This window comes from Erithacus rubecula (assembly GCF_903797595.1).
Source record: "Erithacus rubecula genome assembly, chromosome: 2".
NCBI classification, from domain to species: Eukaryota; Metazoa; Chordata; class Aves; order Passeriformes; family Muscicapidae; genus Erithacus; species Erithacus rubecula.
Window position 1 is genome coordinate 6,345,652 of NC_136685.1, and position 18,613 is coordinate 6,364,264.

The 18,613-nt window shown below is 45.2% G+C and overlaps 1 protein-coding gene across 10 annotated transcripts in view; it reads right to left on the reverse strand.

The window, feature by feature from the left end:
- Positions 1-1,212: 1,212 nt before the first annotated feature.
- EVA1A (eva-1 homolog A, regulator of programmed cell death) overlaps positions 1,213-18,613 on the reverse strand; it is a gene marked incomplete at its 3' end in the record, with an annotated part of 202,172 nt that continues 184,771 nt past the window's right edge. For 5 of the 10 annotated variants that reach the window (XM_079298047.1, XM_079298050.1, XM_079298055.1 and 2 more), the window contains 3 exons: positions 12,913-13,077; positions 9,028-9,207; positions 1,213-1,583 (listed from right to left, as the gene is read on the reverse strand). In XM_079298047.1, coding sequence (XP_079154173.1) covers positions 1,213-1,583; positions 9,028-9,207; positions 12,913-13,077 — 716 coding nt within the window. Of the gene's footprint in view, positions 1,584-9,027; positions 9,208-12,912; positions 13,078-16,779; positions 16,898-18,613 lie in introns of those variants that run through there. The other 5 variants (XM_079298049.1, XM_079298053.1, XM_079298051.1 and 2 more) reach the window with 2 other exon arrangements.

An 18,613-nucleotide genomic window follows, 5' to 3' on the forward strand; every position in this document is an offset into this window, starting at 1 on the left:
GTTGGAGATGGGTTGGATTGTGTTTGACAGGGGCCAGAAGGGAGAGCAGACTCAAAAAAATAATAGGATTTTATCCCTGAGGTGTCAGTAAAAAAACCCTAAATGTTCCCATTGAAAAGGAAGATGAAAAGACAGCCATAAATAACTGAATACACACTATGGCAAACATCCAAGCACCGAGATGATTTCACGATGGAAGGATCCCCCTCCCCCCCATCCCCCAGTTCTTAACAAGTCCTATTTGCTGTTGGGTTTGAATTAGGTTAATCTCATGGCTTCTGAAGTCACAAGACAATCGGTCAGGATGCACCTCCCAGAATCATCTTTCCAAAGTTGCCATTTTGTTCACAATTTTGCCACAGTCCTCAGGAAAGGGAAACCAAAAAATCCTAAATGGAGAACCAGCCCCTCCCCAGGCGAGGAAGGAGCGCTCACACCTCGGCGTGCCCAGTGCCAGATCCCAGTGGCAGAGCTGCCACTGCCTGGTACTCAGAAACGCAGTCGGCAATCGCTTCTTCCGAACCAGAAAGTGTCCGGGAGAGGGGTCAGGGAGAGCCAGATGGGGGAATCTTCACTGCTGTCCATGGGCACGGCTCCAGGCGGCACAGCTGATGGGAAAGGGGAGAGACGTGTTGTGTGGATCACTCTGTGCCACACGTGGATCACTCTGTGCCACACGTGGATCACTCTGTGCCACACGTGGATCTTTCTGTGCTGCGCTGTGTGGATCCCTCCGTTCTGTGGATCCCTCAATGCCGTGTTGTGTGGATCCCTCTGTGCCAGGTTGTGTCGATTCCTCTGTGCCATGTGTGAATCCCTACATTGTGTGGATCCCTCTGTGCCACGTTGTGTCGATCCCTCCGTGCCTCGTCTGGATCCCTCCATTGTGTGGATCCCTCCATTGTGTGGATTCCTCTGTGTCATGTGTGGATCCCTCCATTGTGTGGATCCCTCCATTGTGTCGATTCCTCCGTGCCATGTGTGGATCCCTCCATTGTGTGGATCCCTCCATTGTGTGGATCCCCCCGTGCCATGTGTGGATCCCTCCGTTGTGTGGATCCCTCAATGCCGTGTTGTATGGATCCCTCCATTGTGTGGATCCCCCCGTGCCATGTGTGGATCCCTCCGTTGTGTGGATCCCCCCGTGCCACTGTGGGTGTCCCCGCAGCCCCGGCGCGGGGCAGCCCCGGGCAGGGCAGCATTGCAGAGCGCTCAGTAGTAGCGGTTGAGGCTGCGGGTGCCCGGGATGTCGGGCTGCCCGTTCATCCAGATCTCGCGGATGATGCGCTCCCGCTCCTCCAGCCGCTGCGCCCGCTCCAGCTCCTCCGCCGACGTGAACACGTTCATGTTCAAAGTCCTCTCGAACCGGCGGTGCCTGCGGGCAGACAGGTCCGACGTGGTGTCCGAGTCGTCGTCGCTGTCGCTGCTGTCGCTGTCGCTCTCCCGCTCCCGGGGAGGTTTTTTGGAGGAGGAGCGCTTGCAGTCCGTGCGGCAGGACACCCGCAGCACCAGCGCCAGCAGCGTCAGCACCAGTCCAATGCACACTCCGGACACGAAATACAGCGCAGCCCGCTCGGGGTTCTCTGCAAGGAGAAAGGAGATGATGGAGGAAAAGAACCCTCAAAGAACAGAACACACACAGCCCCTCCAGAACACGCCCTGCACACACCCGAACAGGTTCTGGAGGGGCCAAGTTTCCACGGCTGCTTTCCCTTCCGTGCCCTCCTCTGTCTCCTCCCTCCCAGGGAAATCAAGAATTTAAATCATGGGTTTGCTGCCAAGGTGTTTCATTTGAGGCTATAGGAGAGCAGTGAAAAGGATAATGCAACATAGTTCATCGTGCAATGGAAAAGCAAAACAGAGAGAGAGCTTTATTTAAAGAAACACTGCACTTATATAGGGTAGTTTGTGCAAAACACAATAGAAAAGACTCATTGGTCCAACAAGGCAACACCTCTTTGAAAACATGCTTTCTGCAAAGCATCACAAGACACTCACATGGCTCTCATGCACCCTGCAGGTGTATAATTAATGTTATAATTTCTTGTCCTTGAGCAGTCAAAGAAAGCTCAGGCTTCAAGGCTGCTTTTTCCCTGGTTCCCAGCAGCATCCAACACCACCAAGGCATTTGCCCACATGCAGAATGCAGGTTTGCTGCATGTTTTGGAGCTGGAAGGGAAGAGAGCAGCCCACAGGATTCAATCTGACTCCCACGGGGTGACACCAGGGTGCTGCACAGCCAGCTGCAGGTAAGAGCATCTTGCTGTCACATCCACTGCCTTCAAACCAGGCATAAAGATGATTACAAAACTTTATATGCCCTGTGCCGTGGCCCAGCTGAAATGGGAGACTTGGCAGCATGGCAAAAATGCACATTATTTATTCATAGACTTCATTTGCTTATCTAAGGCAAGAGTGCTGGCTCCCTGCCCAGACCACCAAAATATCTACCTGTGCTCCACAGGCAGAGCTGGAGTCAGTGCACCAACAGGATGAGTCCTGCACAGCCACATTTCTGAGCTGATATAACAAGACTCCAAACAATCCACAATGCCTTTCAAACTAGGTCCTCTTGTTTATTTACGACCTCCTTTTTTTTTTCTTTTTTTTTGGTTCATGAGACTACTTAGAAGTACAATTATGATAAATGTTGTTACTGCCATTCCCCTGGGCTGAATCATCCTGGTTTTTTGGTACACTAAATGGGTGAAGGTGAACTGAGCAGAAGTGTCAAGGCCAGCTCTACTCTGCAATGTCTGCTGGGTGTCTTGAGCTCAAGGATGGAGTCAGTTCCTCAGATGAGTTTTATTCCCTTGAACCCAGTCATGGATCCATAACAGCTTCCACCAGCTGAGACCCTGACCCCAAAAGATCTCTGTAGCTAAAAGGCTTCACTTTTCTGCACAGTGCTTTTAGAAGTGCCCTTTACAGCCAATCTCCTAAAGCAAAGTTTGTAAAAGGTGAACTGGAAACTATTTGGAGATGTTCAAAACTCAACAGGGCAAGACCCTGCTCTAATTTTAAAGCTGGCTCTAAATTTGGAGTTAGCCATGTTCTGAGGGGGGGACTGGACCTGGTGACCTGCAGAGGCCCCTTCCAACCTAAATAATTCTCTGAGTCTATGGTCAGAGCCCAGACACTGCCTTGTGCTGTTCTAGGCAGCAAGAAGTTCAGTGTCTGGAGATGCTCATGGAACAGTTACAGAGATGAAATTGTGCTCTTTACTTCTCTCCCAAATGAATCTCAAAGGTGACTGATGAGCCAAGGTGGAAGAATATGTCAAGACAGTCTGAAAATTGGCTAATAAATCATTAGTCTGATCCAAGAGTGGTTTGTGTGGATGACATGGGAGAAAATCTGGCTAAAGATAGGACAAAGAAAGATGAGGAAAGTGCAGCAGATAAGTCCAAAAAAAGAAAGAGGTGGACCAGTCTTCTGCAAACTCAACTGTAATGCAAAGAACAAGCAGGACACTAAACCGAATGTGCCAGTGGGGACATGACAGGGGGGTTGGAATTGATGTCTTTAGGTCTTTAGATGGTCTGTAAGGCATCTTCCAACCAAACATCTTTATGAGATGCAGCAGGAGTTGGAAGGTCAAGTGAGACCAAAGCCACAGGCTTTAAACTAAGATATTTTGACAAAAGTGAGACAGCACAATTCCAAAGATAAAAGAGGAGATACCAGAGCAGGCAAGGAGAATGTGCCAGTGGCCCCTGCATCAGCCTGGCTGGGTGAAATCCTGCCTCCAATGAAGGCAATGGCTACTCTGAATTTAAGGGTCAGCATTCAAAACTGCAGGCTCCTTTGTGCAGAAGGAGGAAAACACAAAAGCTGCTGCTGCCCATCCAGTCCTATGTGAACAGTAAAGAAAAGACAAAAACAACCAGGAAAAGCAGAGACCCTACTTGATAACACTTTTACCTCCATGTACAATTTCACTGAGGACAGAAATCATCAGCTCCTTTTGCAGGGCCCTCAGAAGGGCTCACCTGGATCACAGGAGTGTGAGCAGATGGGCAGAGCTGGGCTGTTTGCACTGGAAGGCACTGGGTGAGCCTGCCTTGGCTCTGCCTGCCTGAGAGGATGCCATGCACACTTCCTTGAGCACCACATTCTGCACACACATGGGCTTGATTTGGTTGCATTAGTTCCACTGCTCGCTCCTTCAGAGCAACTCATAAAAAAAACATGGACTGGGGCCTGAGACACAGACACATGTGGATTCTCTGCCCCTGATTCTGCTGTGTCCTGCTTTTCCTTTCCTCTCCATGCTCATTTTTCCATGCTGCTGGATCCAGTTCATGAGCAATTTTACCTCCATTGTTACTTAAGTAACCATTTTTCTTCCTCTGCTTGTGCTTGTCCGTACAGCCCCTCATGCAGTGCAAGAGCTGTAATTGAATTTTTGGGCTCCAGTGGCATTTATGAGCTCCTACAGCTACTCTGTCAACATCTGAGACACTGTCTGGACTTCCTCACAAAGATGTAACCCTGTGCTCAACTGCAGTCTTGGCATTTATTGTACGTACAGTCCACTTGGACAGCAGCATCTCCTTTTTTTTTTTTTTTTTTTTTTTTTTTTTTAATACAGCAGAAAGAGCAACTTAAGCTAAAAACCACAGGCTCTGCTTTTTCTCACTTGAAGTTGCCAAGTCAGCAGTAGCCTAAATTTGGGGTTTTGATGGCTGATTAGTGACTTTGAGATCTTACCCCATTGCATGTTCTACTTATAAAGACCAGAACCAGGCACCTTCTTCAGCAAATGGAAGCTCAGCACTTTCCAAAAGCTAGAAGGTGGCCCAGATGCATCACACCAACAGTGGAGCTCCTCAAAACACTCTTTATACTTGAAAAAAAGTCCTTTAAAAAGGTATGGACATGGGTAGCAGGAGTCAGCACTATCCTGAGATGCATTTTTGTGTGTGTATGTGTGTTTGTACTCATTAACACACAGATTTTGACCACTGAAACTTTTTCTTCCAATGTGTGGATGACAGCTCAGAGCTTCCAGCAGGACCCAGCTTCTGACAATCTCTTTGGCTGGGGCTACCTTTCTCCTTGTATTTCTCTCTCTGGATTGAAAGAATTGATAAAAATGTCACCGGTTCAAGCCTAAAATTAGTCCATGCAGACAAAAGATATATGCTCTACATAACCCTCACACAAAAGCCACCATTTTCTAGGCACTCAAACTGGCCAAAAAAATTAGAAACACATTTTATTTTATTTTTCCAACCAAACCAGCAGCAATTATGGACCTTGTTTCCTGAGGGCTAACAATCTGCTGGGAGCATCAGCCCAGACTGCCATTAATTCCCCAGGAAATGCCCCAGGCCAAGGCTGTTATTGCTATTATAATAAATTGTTTCAATAAATAAAAAACAATCTAGGCATTAACACTGCTGGCTTCCTGTAATGGCTTCATGCATTCCAAAACCTCAGTGGGAAGGAAAATTTCAGAGGGCCCCCAGTAAAAAGTTCAGCTTTAAACATGGCCAGACAAACAGTAGGAACAATATCTTCCAGGGAATTTACAGTCAGCCCCACAGGCTGCTGAAATCCCCTGATAGAACAGAGGAAGCTCTCCAGGAGCCCCTTATTAATAAGGCTCAGGCCAAGCAGTCTAAAATTTGGAATGATCCCCCCTGGGCTGTATTTTGGAAGCCCCTTGTTAATAACTTGGCAGCCAGAACTTTGCTTATGAAAGAAGAATAAAACAGGAATTTGTGGAGGTTTCCCTCCAAGTGCTTCATCCTGAATGCAGTGACAAAACTGGGATAAGTCTCCTGCCCAAAAAGAAGAGCTGGAAGAGCTCTGATACATTTTGAATATTTAATATTTAGAAAACCACGAGGGATGCTTCTGGTCTTGCTGATAGCCTGTGACTGCAAAGATAGTTCTAGCTATCATTGAGACTGGTGAAGTCTTTTCAAAGACTCAGGAAGGTTTTGAACAGATCCACAACAAATAACAGGTCTGAGGTTTGTAGGCAGAGATTGCCTCTAATTAAAAACATAATTCTATAAGAAAATCAGCTTTCAAATAAAGGGTGTCTCTGAGTATTTCACAAGACTGAACTCAAAATAATATGTATCCATTGGATCAGCTACTAATTTCATTCCTTGCTGACATTATTCACACTTTTTCCTTGTTACTGTAGAAATAGATTCTGGAATCTGGGATGGGGATGACACCTAACTGGCTCTGATATCTAACTGTGATAGCTGCAAACCAGGACTCTTTTGCTTCCTGCTGTGCTGTGACTTTTTATATTCAGTTGTCCATAGGAAGATTCTCAGTTCTTATATGGGAACATAAGTCAAAAAGATGGTGGAAATGAGCACAGAGGCTTCTGCTAATACTGGCACTTCTGTGTGCACTGCAAGACTGCATGTGTGAGTGACTGGGTCTGCAGACTCTCCACCTGCAGCTGCCCACCCAAAACTGCCATTTTGTGCAGAAAATGTGAACACCATTGAGCACAGAAGGATTCCACTATTTGTGGATGCTCTCCTGAGGCTAAAAAGAAACCCCACTGCCAGGAGAGAGGAAAGGCAATAGAGAGGATCATCCTTTCAGGCCTGCACTTTACCCCAGAAATAGCAAAAAGCACAGCTTCATTTCTCTGCAGTGGATCTGAGGGTATCTACCACCCTCTGCACCAAGAGAAAACCACTTTTTTATAGTGCCCCTGCCTATTTGCAATTTTCTTTTGCAAAGTCCTATTCTGAGACAAGTCATTAGCAGAGGGAAGCCCTGAATGCAGCACTTTGAGCCTGCAGAGAGCACCTGGGGGATGTTTTCAGTGTCATGGAACAGAGCAGCTCTTGCACTACTGTTTCTCTTTGGCACCAGAGCTGTGGTCAGGAGCAGTGGGAAGATGTGTGACCCAGAATCAGCCCTCCCTGGCTGCTCCATACCCTGCCTCTCCTGAGCCACTATAATGGATCCTCTGTGGACATCAGCTGTGGCCTGAGTTGCCTTCAGGGCCCCAAACTCAGGCAGGCACAAAAAAATCCAACTGCTCTGCTGTTCAAAATGTGCAATATGAAGAATGATGGCTTGGCAGTGCTCTAGTTTTATGTAAATTGTATTTGTGCCCTGTGACACAGTTTGAAGTCATAGCTGAAACATCTCCATGCTCACAGATAACAAAACAATTCATGACAAATCCATCATTTCCACTAAGAGCAGAGGCTAAATTACATGCAGCAGATGAAGATGGTTTAGGACATCTGCTGTTTCAATCCATGGGTCAGTCATCAAATATTTTTATAATAAATAACAAACTGGACACATATATGTCACTGAGACTGAAATCCATCAACAGCCATGGTGAAGAACAAGGAAACCAGTTGATCTTTAAGGTATTTTCCAACCCCAAAGCATTCTATGATTCCATGATACATTGGAAAATATAAGCAACCAAGTCCTGAACTCAGCACTTGAAACCAAAGTTTGGAGGTCTGATTTTACCTATTTGACATCCAGTGCATGTGAGCACAACACAAGACAGGGCAGACAAATCCCTGAGGATTTTAACAGGACACTTAAAGTTGTTTGTGCTGCAGTAAAACCTGGAGGCTCCTGCCAAGGCTGACACCTTGTGACAGGGATGAAACAAGAACTTGTGCCCTAAAACCAACATAGAGTCAAAGAGCTCAATGTGCTCAATGGAAGCAAAGTCCATGGAGCACTGTCAGCAGCCTGAAGCCAGTCCCACCTATCCTGGACCATTAATCCTACAACTTTCTCTTTCTCACTACTGTTAGATGGAGAACACAATATTAACAGCATTTTGTTTTATAGTAGAGATGGGAAAGTTGGTATTCTCATGTAGGTAAGAAATGGTAGCTGTAGGTAAGCAGGGAGAAGTGGGATAGACAGAATACTCCTTTAAAGCTTATTTTTCTAACTTTTACTTGGAAATACCTATGCATGAAAACAAATCTATCTTACTCAACTATCTTCTGTGAAGAGCACTGCTTATTCCATTTAATCTGCCTGTCTCTGAGTGCTGTCACAAAAAGATGAATTCTGATGCCAGCACTGGAAGTGTAGAAGAGCAAAAATGTGTATAACCCTTTATGGTCCTTTCAGAAGAACCCTTCTCTAAATAATATGCAGAAACATTCTCTCTAATCTATTCAGTGGTTCCACAGTGCAAAGCCCAAGCCAGCAGCTTCAAATCCAAACATTTGGATTAGCAGCATGGTGGCATTCAGCAAGAGCATGGCAACAAGAATGCACTACTCTTTAATGAATTAGCAAGACTGAATTAGCAGGCAGACATGAAAAAGTAGCTCACAAATACTGGAGTTCTAGTTAATATAGCCTCAAACACTTGCAGGAATGGACAGCCACAACCTCTCTGGCCCACCTGTGCCAGTGTCTCACCACCCTCACGGTAAATAATTTCTCCCTAATATCTAATCTAAACCCACTGTCTTTCAGTTTAAAGGCATTTCCCCCTGGTTCTGTCACTTTTCTTTTACCTTTTAAAGTGAATTTTTTAGAAGATTTCTCCCCCTTTACTTGAAAGACACATGTGGGTGAAAGATAAACTGTGACCCAAGGAAATCTTACTCTAAACTAGATTTAAATATTCAATTAAGTAGACTCTCAAGTTACTTCATCTTCACACTTCTACTGAAGATAAGCCAAATTCTCTTAAGCAGTGTAAAGATTTGTGTGCTGCTTATTTTCCAAATTACAGGACAACAAACTTGCCTTCGTAATGAGCCAGGCTTTGATCTCCAGGAAAATGAAGCATTAGGAATAACACCACAAGTAAGATTACATTGTATTTAACTCCAGATGAGAGCAGACCCAGGGGAAAGCAGTGCACCATAAGCTCTGTTATACACTGCCTGTAGAGCTGCCCCAGTCAGACCTTGCACGGGAGAATTCACTGGGAGAAGAGTGAAACACACAAACAGCTCAGAGAGGCAGGTTTAGCTGCAGGTGAATGAGAAAGGAGGGGCTACAGAAGGCTTGCAGGATGCCAGGAGATGTGAGGCATACCTGTGATGAAGGCATAGGCTGCCAGGATGTTGCTGAGCAGGGCCATCTCCGTGCCAACACCCACGGGCTCCATGCTGCTGCTGCTGCTGCTGCTGCTGAGCCCTGTCTCATCCACAGGGAGCAGGAGAGGGGTGCTGTCCACAGGGTAGAAAGTGGCTGACCTCCCTTTCTTCTTCTCTGCTTTGACACAGAAAGGAAATGAGGAATGAGGAATGAAGAACATGACCCAGCCCTACCCTGCCTTAGCCCCACCAGGTCAACAGCTGTGTTCAGAAATCTGGAGCTGATCAACAGGGAGACACCCAAATCTGTCCCTTTTTTGGGGGGTAGCTAAACCTTCTCAAGCAGCTTCAGTTGAGCACTTACCCCATCTGCATCCAGGCATCATCATCTCTCCCCCATCTCCTGCTCTTTCATGTCACCACTAGACACACCCACCTATGCTACAGCAAATATATAATCAGGTTTCTTTTCTCTTATGTAAATCAAAGGAGCCTTTATCAACAGTGGGTTCAGCTAGGCTTGTAAGAAGGACTGGAAAACACAGGCAGAGCCCACAACCCTCTGCTGGTGTGGTGCTGCAGTGATCCATCCACACCTGGCAAACAGACGTGCTTGCTTTCCCTCCAGCCTTCATGGAGAAGGGCAGACCTGAGTTTATGACTTCCTTCAGAAGCCTGCTCATATTGTGTTTCACACAGACATCATTTCCCCTCTGGAGAGGTGAGTGAGCATGGGTTAATGATTTGGTTTTATTTGTTGAAGACTGGAGCTAAGGAGGCAGTTCATTCCAGGAGGCTCAAAGAGACCCTTTCACACCTTATCAGCTCTCTGTTGAGGGCTCCCCACTCCTTGATCTGCAGGCAGACACCCCCACTACTCACAAAACAGTAATTGTTTTCAACACAGGAAGAAGTCAATGCACAGGATCCAGCTCCACCATCCATATGAGTTTTTAACTGCAGCTATTATAGATTTTCAGGCTCCCTTCTCTGAGTGTCTAGGTCTGGCCAAAAAGCAAGCATCACCCTGTAAAATCACAGCTCTGCACCTGGCTTCCACTCATCTGCAGGTATTAAATTCATGACAATGCCATCTCCACCTCCAATGATGCTACTAGTGCTGTGCAAGCAAAGGCATTCTCTCAGGAGCTGTGATGTGAGATGTCTTTGTTCCTTGGCTGCCTGATCCATCTCCTTTCCCTGCAAATCCAGCAGCACATCCAGCTCCCCTGTGGGTGCCAGGAAGCAGCTCAACCCATGGAAGCAGTAACAGAAAGTGAGGGGTGTCAAAGAGAACAGGTAATACTGGATGGAGAGGGCAGGAATGTGTGTGCAGTGATGCCAACTCCTAATCTGCCCTGAGGAGAGCCAGCAGGGATGGATGTCCAGGTGTCACTGTAGGGGATCAGCCCCAAGGAAGGTGGGCACAGCTGTAGCTCTGCCACTGAAAAGCTGCACAGCCTTGGGAGAGCCTCATGTTCAAGGTTACCACAGTGTTAATGACTGGACCTCAAACAAAGTATTTAAACATGAGTGCTTGGGTGTTATATCCCAAAGCATTAAATATCTCAAAATATCTCTTGCTTTAGGAGAATAGAGGTTAGTGCACATCCCTTTTGCAAAAGGGATATAGAAGGTCCAAGGGCACATTTCGCAGGAAATCAATAGGAACATTTCAATATTTTTTTTTAATTCAGTTCAGCATGCCCTCTAATATCTCCTTTATCCTCCCTGTGTGGTAAATCTGCCTGTACAAATGCTCAAAATTTTCCCTACTGCTGTTTCAAGGAAATCCACAGAAGCAGGGTAAATATTTAACTTCTAAAAACTGAACCTAAAACTTTGATATTCCAGAGCATCTCAAGTAGCAACTAAACTAAGGCAAGAGAATCCTGCTATTAGTTGATGGATAGCAGAGAGTCATCCAGCTCCCCCACAGCACTTAAAGCTCAATGTCTTGGCTCATACACAGACATCAAAGAGACCCCAGGGTTTGCAGGACACCCATGCAGAGAGGGCAGGTATGAGAAGGGATGCAGGGGAAATGCTCACCCTCCTAGCAGCCAGGTGAACACCCCAGGCCATCACAAATGACAGGTTTATATGGGGTAACTGAATCCTGCCTGAGATGTCTCCTGCCTGGGGTCTGGCTCTGGACTAGTTAATGTCAAATCCCTTCACAATTGAGGAAAATGAAGGGCACCACCAGGATATAATCTCAAATTTCCTATGTCAGAGGGACACCACCTCTGTTGGGTGTGGAGCAGCTCTTGTAAACCATGTGCAACAACAGTGTCTTCAGGAGACAGAGTAAGAGATAACCCCTCTAGAGATATGAGATGTAAGAAGAATCCCTTTTTTTTTTTTTTTTTCACTTCTAACTTGTCAAGTGAACAGATGCAATCAAACATGCTTTTAAATGAATACTGGCCTGCATACACCAAACTCCAGCAAAGAGCACCACAAAACCACAGAACTGGTTTTATCATTGGCAGGATTGTACAAGCACAGACACAGAAGACAGAAAATGACTGGACTGATGCAGGAGGGAAAAAACAAACACAATTTCACTGGGGCCATGTGCTGCTACACTGTTCAGTTCCCTGGTCTGCCACTCCTTTCAGGATCATACTAAAAGATATTTTCTTTCCTTCTTCTAGTTTTAAAGATTTGTCAATGCCTAATCAGCTCACTACTACTGTTTTTCTCCTCACCACCCTTTCTTAGCTGTTGCCAGTCTCTTGAATGGTTTCTGTGAGTTTACACCAAAGCTGAACAAAGTTCTCTCAGCCAGCAGTAAATTTGCCCAACACCACAGTATGAGCAAGGGAAGAGGTTAATTATTCATGATACCAGGCTGATGTTAGCAAATAGTTTTTATAAAAGAAATAAAACAGCAAGGGAGATTACAGAAATTTCCAAGCATTTTGTTATTTTTCAAACATTCTTCTAGGTTTAATTATAAAATTACATATTTCTTTGAAAATTGGTGTATATTTTGAAAGTATTTGAAAGTCCACATAAACTATGTGAAAACTAAACAAAAGGTGTCATTTGTAGAAGTAAAATGTTTAGATGAGTAGAAATGAGTTCAGGATATTTTTCCTTGCTAAAAAGAATCTCCAGGATAACAGTATTTATTTGGGGCTAACTTAAAACTCTTTTTCTTGACAGTTTTTCAAGGCCTCCAAACTGACAAACCTGTTATTGCCAGTTCTTATTTATTTATGAATTGACTATCCAAGCTGTGAATTAACTTTGCCAGGAGTGTAGACAGAGACAAGCTCTGCCCATACCCACCCTCGAGCTGAATCTCTGGGAGCACAGACTGGGATTTTCAGTAGTGGCATAAACCATCTCTGCTTATTGGGAAACAACACAAAACCACTGAGGAACCCAACACGTGCCCACCCGTGCTTTTCCTTTATTCATACACCACCCCTTCCTCCTACTCACCTGTGCTAGAGATGGCTAAGATCTGACTTCATTCATATCTCTTCACTTTGCATTTTAAGAAAATAGCATCGTATTTCAAAGCTCAGTTGAAAACATCTCTGTCCTATGGGGCAGATCAACTGTCTCTGCCCTGGTGGGTTGGGTTTTTTTTAGGGGGGGGGTGGGGGGATTGCCAGTAGACAGGTCTGGAAAATATTTCTGTGATGAGTTTGGACAAGCATGGCCATGACTGCTATTCCAAGAAACCCAGTATTTCTTGAACAGTTTCACAGCTCACTTTAGCCTGTCACTGGTCACACCTTGAAGCTGTCCCAGCCCTTTCTGACTTGGATGGATTTAGAAGCAATAGAGAAATCCAGAAAAGGGGAGATGGAAAGGAACAGTACCACAACAAGGGTTTGGGCCAACATACAATGGTCACAGCTACCTGGGAGAGCTCTCTCTATGTTGGAAGGAGAGACATCCAAAAGGAACACGCCGTCCCCTACAACATTGGGGTCAAACACTCTTGGCTGCAGTGGAAAATGTGGCTTCTGATGCCCTTGTTGGTTGGTTGGTCTTGCCTGAGTTTCATGCAGCAGCTTCTTGGGAACTGAAAGAGAAGAGCAAGAACAGTGCAGTTGTTAGAGTCATTTCAGCTGGCCAGAATGAGAATTGTCCCGTCATGCCAGGGCTCAGCTGATAGTTAATTGCACCATGTGCAGCCCAAACAGACACTCATTTTCCACTATGATGAATGCCAGTACAGAGACATTCAACAAGAGAATGCTGGAAACCATAAAGTGATTAAGATACTGTTTATTTACAATTAAGCCTTGAGACTAGGTTAAGGATCAGATTCAGATGTTCTATTTAGACACTCATCTCAGAAACTGAAACAGAGCTTAACAAGCCAGGCCTTGGCCTCAGCTCTAGGCTTCAGAGCACTCCAGTTAGAGCTCTCTGTTCCTACCATGACAGCAGGCTGGACAGGATTCCCTACAGCAATGGACATTCCAGCTATGCCTGGAATCCTGCCTCTCTCCAGCCATCAAGCTGCTGGCTCAAGACTGAACATCAGAAGTTTCTGTCCACTTCAGATTCACAAAACCAGGCTCTAGAGGATGTTCTTCACATGAAATTATAAAGCTTAAATAATCCACCACAAAAATAAATTCCTGCTGTAAGAAACCCTCCCCACCCTGTGGGATCCCAAACACATTGTTTCATTGAGTTTTAGGGTGTGAGATAGGAAAGGCCCATTCTCCATTCCCACCACCCTGAGGAACTCAAAGACTCAGCTAATCCCTACTGCTCTCTGTTTTGTCAGCCACAGCATGAGCAATATGTAGATGAAATGATGGGTTAATAGGTTACAGATTTTTTGGATGTCTGGTGTCCTCTTTAGACCAAAGCATGCCCTAATAACAGGAGTGTTTTCTCCTCCTTACAAGGCCAGCTCTTCAACTGTACAATCAGGTAAAGAAATCAAAGTTGGTGTAGCTACCTGAGTGTACACCCACTGAAGGTGAATCCCCACAGTAAATTTACCAATTTCCCCTGTAGGGACAAAGAATGGAGTCATCTGTGGAGCTGAACCAGTTCTCTTCCTCAGTCACAGCCAACACCTGAGGCTATTTCAGAGCAAAGTGCTTCTCCATACAAAGAGAAGAAACACATATACAGGTCATTCTCTTCAGAAAGTAGAGGAATTGAGTGACGAAAGAAAAATAAATTAAAATTTCCACAAGAGGAAGACTTCTTTTTCCTGTCAGTGACTATACATTAATGCATAGCAGACAACCAAGACTTTAGTGTGCTTAAGACACTTCAGTGTGCTTAAGACACAGACTATTGAGCACTAGGCACAAGTTCAGTAGACCCACATAAGCTTCAAGAGATTTCTGGGGTGGCCATTTCCCCTTTCTCCAAGTCCCTTCCTCTCTCACTCCAAGCAGGTTGACACCTCCCAGTGCCTCAGTTTCCCCAGGGCTCCACTTGGGATCATGCTATCTTCTCATCTCCACCCTTCACAGGGGCGTGAAGAAGTGCAATTAAAAATGCAAAGCACTTTGAGATGCTTGGCAGAAGCTTGAAGGAGGACTTGGAAGGAGGGCAACTCTGGATCAGAAAGGAAATTCCTGCCTGCCCCCTGCAGCTAATCAGCTGCCAGACTGGAAAAGGAGATTTAATCTCATCCATTAAATTTGCCTGCATCACCCACCACATTACTGGTGGGTGAAGTGATCCAACCACCTTGTTTACATTATGTCCAACTTACTGTCTTTGCTGAGGCAAAGAAAATTGTAACTAGATTTGCAGACTGACCTCCTGTATTGGGCTGCCAGGACATCAGCACTGAAGTTCTGGCATTATTAGCAGAGTCATGCTAGGTCAGGAAACAGACAGAAAACCCCACAGCTTCTGAATATCAAAGAGCTGGCACAGCAGTTTCTAGTGAAACCTGAATTGGCAACAACAGTTGGAAGGCAGCAAAAAAACACAACCCCTGGTAGGAACCAGACAGGAATGAGGGGGATACCTGTGCCAGGGAAATATCAGAAAGTCTGGAGACGGGGTGGATAGAACAGAGATTATCTTGCAAACCACAGCCAGGGAGAACTGCAGCTCTGGGTGCTGAATTTGAGGCACCCAAAAGGACACATAGGGCACAGGGTATAGCACCCTCCAAAAATAAAAAGTCCTATTGCTGTATTTCAGACTGAGGACCTGATAAGCATTTAAAAGACACAAGACATTTTCCTTTATACACTTTTCACCCAAACTGCACCCCAGTCAACTCTTGACAGGCATACAGTGAAGAAAACAAAGCAGACTTTCATGTTTCAGACTCACTCTTCTTCATGAACATTTTCTTTACCACTCAGCATTCATGACCATCACCAGGGCACAAGACAGGCTGAGTGGACCTGCATCTTTCATAGAAAAAGTGACACTACCCAACACTTAAACATTTGAGTGAAGTAGGGGAAAGAAACAGCATCATCTCTGGGTGTTCCTAAGCACACACAGAGAACTGAGACATGGCCTTTCTGCCTTGGCATCTGTGCCACCACCACTTTAATGCTGCCTACAGGATCAGAGGAGGAGTCAGGTAAAACAAAACATTGCTAAATCAGTCAGCAACTGGTCAACACCATCCCAAGGAAGAGTAGAGATGGGGAAGTATTCAAGGAGAAGCATTGACAGAGAGTATTATTGTCCCAGCACCTTATGGAGTTGGGCTGTGCTGTTACCTCACTGGGATGGTCAAGGAAGTAAGAACACTATCAAGTAGTCATTTGGTGCCTTGAAACAAAGGTGGCTGTGAGGAAAGATTCCCAAAGCAGGTGTGTGCTTAACATCTGTGATTAGCAGACACTTTGGTACTTTCAAAAATCTCAAGAGTTGCTTTTCTTCACTTCAGCAACTAGATCCCTTTAAAACTCAGGAAGCAACTTAGTGCACATCTACAGCACACAGACTTGGACTTTTCCATTTCAAGGGATTATTTTTCTCTGTGAACTCCATAAATATCTTGAGCACATTTTGCCAGGAAAGTCCCATCTTTGCAAAGAGTACACAAAGAGATGGCACACAGCAAGTCTGCTCTTTTTCTAGTTTATATGATGCTCAGCCGATACACAGCTTTCTTTTGATTTAGAAAGACTGTGAAATGGAAAGCATTTCTCAAGTGTAAAATACCTCACAATTTCCAGTTAGCTCCTGTGTGGCAGCCAACTCCACAAGAAAGATTAAACATCTGGTTCCTTTGAAATGCCCTCCTTAAATTCTCCAGAGAGGAGTGCATCTGACACAAAGCATGGCATGAGTTGAAGCAAAGTGTCTAGGAAAGTTATTTATTATTAAAACCACCAGAAAAAAAGTACAGAGGATTTTAGTCTTATCTCAGTATTAAGCACAGAAATCCTGGCAGGGAAAGGTTGGCACTTGTCCTTCTCCATGCAATCGAGCAGAGAAGTTAAATCAACTCAGTCAGCAGAATGGGTGATGGATGTGGACTAGAGGGGAAGAAACAGCTTCAATCAGGCTGCTAACACACCTCATAGTCAGGAGCCCTGCACCTAAAAATGCACATGAGAAATGAGCTGGGATCATCTGGAAGAGAGGAGATGAGCTGCTCTGGGCACCTCTAGGGACTTTCAGTCTCTCAGGGGTAGCAATCAGCATTGAGATGTGGGTATTTATCCAAATGATAAAATTCTACAGCAACTTGGGCTGTGCATCTGAGAAGCAGCAGTTACACAGACAGAGGTGTAACTTTTCAGATGGCAAGTCCTGCTCAGCCACTCACCCTGGGGTTCAACTCAAACATCACCACATGGATCCATCCCAAGACAGGACTTGATCTGGAGAAGTGCCACCATTGCTGTGACACTCCATGAGGGTTCCTGCAGAAGTTGGTTCTAGGTTATAAATCTGCAAGGGAACTTTTAGATCAGCAAGTTCATTCCTCTGCATTACAGGCTTTCAAGTCTTTACATAATCCCTCTGTGTCTGCTTTAAAAGCAATCCCAGCTCCCACTGCTCATCTGTCCAAATCAACATCATGCTAGCAATAATTTATACCAGTTCCCAACCCAAGAGCTGCATTACCCATTTGCTATGAATTAATGGCACCAATCTCACAATAAAACCTCTCCTCCATTGCCTGGCAGCCTCCCCCCACCCCCAGCAGAAACAGGGCTGAAGGAAAATCAAAGCCAGAGTGTGTTCTCATGGGCAGTGCAGATCCATCAGAGTCTGCAGGAGCAGCCAGCAGGACAGTGTGAAAAGGCACATGCTGGTGCTGCTGACAGTATCCTTATTTGTTCTTGGTGGAGACTCCTTCTGCTGGAATTTTCACACAAGCAGTTTCTTGTGTGGCCAGAAAACCCAGGGCTGATGAAAAGATAAAAGTGACTGTGTCTACAAGCAGTAACATTCTGAATTGCAGTGCTAAGAGATGGAAAAGGCCAGTCAATACCTCACCTCTGTTCATTAAGGGCAGAGAACCTCAGACTGGTTTGGGTTGGGAGGGACCTTAAAGACTGTCTTGTTGCAGCCCCCTGCCATGGGCAGGGACACCTTCCACCAGACCAGGCTGCTCCAGCTCCATCCAGACTGGCCTTGGACACTGCCAGGGATGGGGCAGCCATGGAAATGATGGGCAACCTGTGCCAGTGTCTCATCACCCTCACAGGGAAGAATTCTTCCTAATATCCAATCCAAACTTACTCTTTTTCACTTTAAAGCCATTCCTCCTTGGCCTGTCATCACAAGTCCATGTTCCTCCTCAGGTTTCTTGTAGGCCCTCTTCAGGTACCAAAAAAACATAATTGAGATAATTTGCTTGTTTCCTATGTTGATCCATCTAGTTTTAAACACTCCAGTCCTGGGGGCTCGACCAATTGCCACAATATATTATTTTCAGAGGAATACTGTTCTTTCTGTGCAATTATTTTCCACCATGGCTGAGTGTTTCAATTTAATAACATATATTATTCCCCTAATCAAAACATTAATGCCATAGCCCCCATATTTTATGGATGAGGAATTGGCTCAGGAACAGATTTTTGAAAGTGTTTAAATATCAAAATGATTTGTCCAATTTCACAGAGGCAGCCTGTACCAAAGAAAGGAAACAAGCTCAGCCTTGCACTCAAACCATTCCCTCTCTTTGCTAATTTGATCATTTGGTGTTTTCTTATGCTTGCTCTGTCCTAAACATGCTTAAAGACTTCCACTCCCAGGAAGCAATTATCCCCTGACCTCCCTCTTTATTGGATATACACATCAGTCAGCTGGAGGGGATCAATGAAAGTGTAAAAAACATACAATGAAAGTGTAAAAAACATACAGACAAGGGGCTTGTCATTCTCAAGTCCTCTGCTCTATATTTTCCTTGCATTTCCAGCCCATAAGGTTTGCTCCCAAAGCTCAGCATGATTAAAGCACATCTGCAGGATCTTCAGAAAACCCTCCTGAGCATGCTTGAAGCAGAGTGCAGTTTGAACAAAAACATTACTCCCTCACCAAGGAAAATTACAACCAACCCTTTTATCTGGGCAGGTTGGGGCCAGGAACTGTTGGTGCTCAACATATTTTGAAAATAACAATAAAAAAATCCTCCTGTGAGTAAACACCCA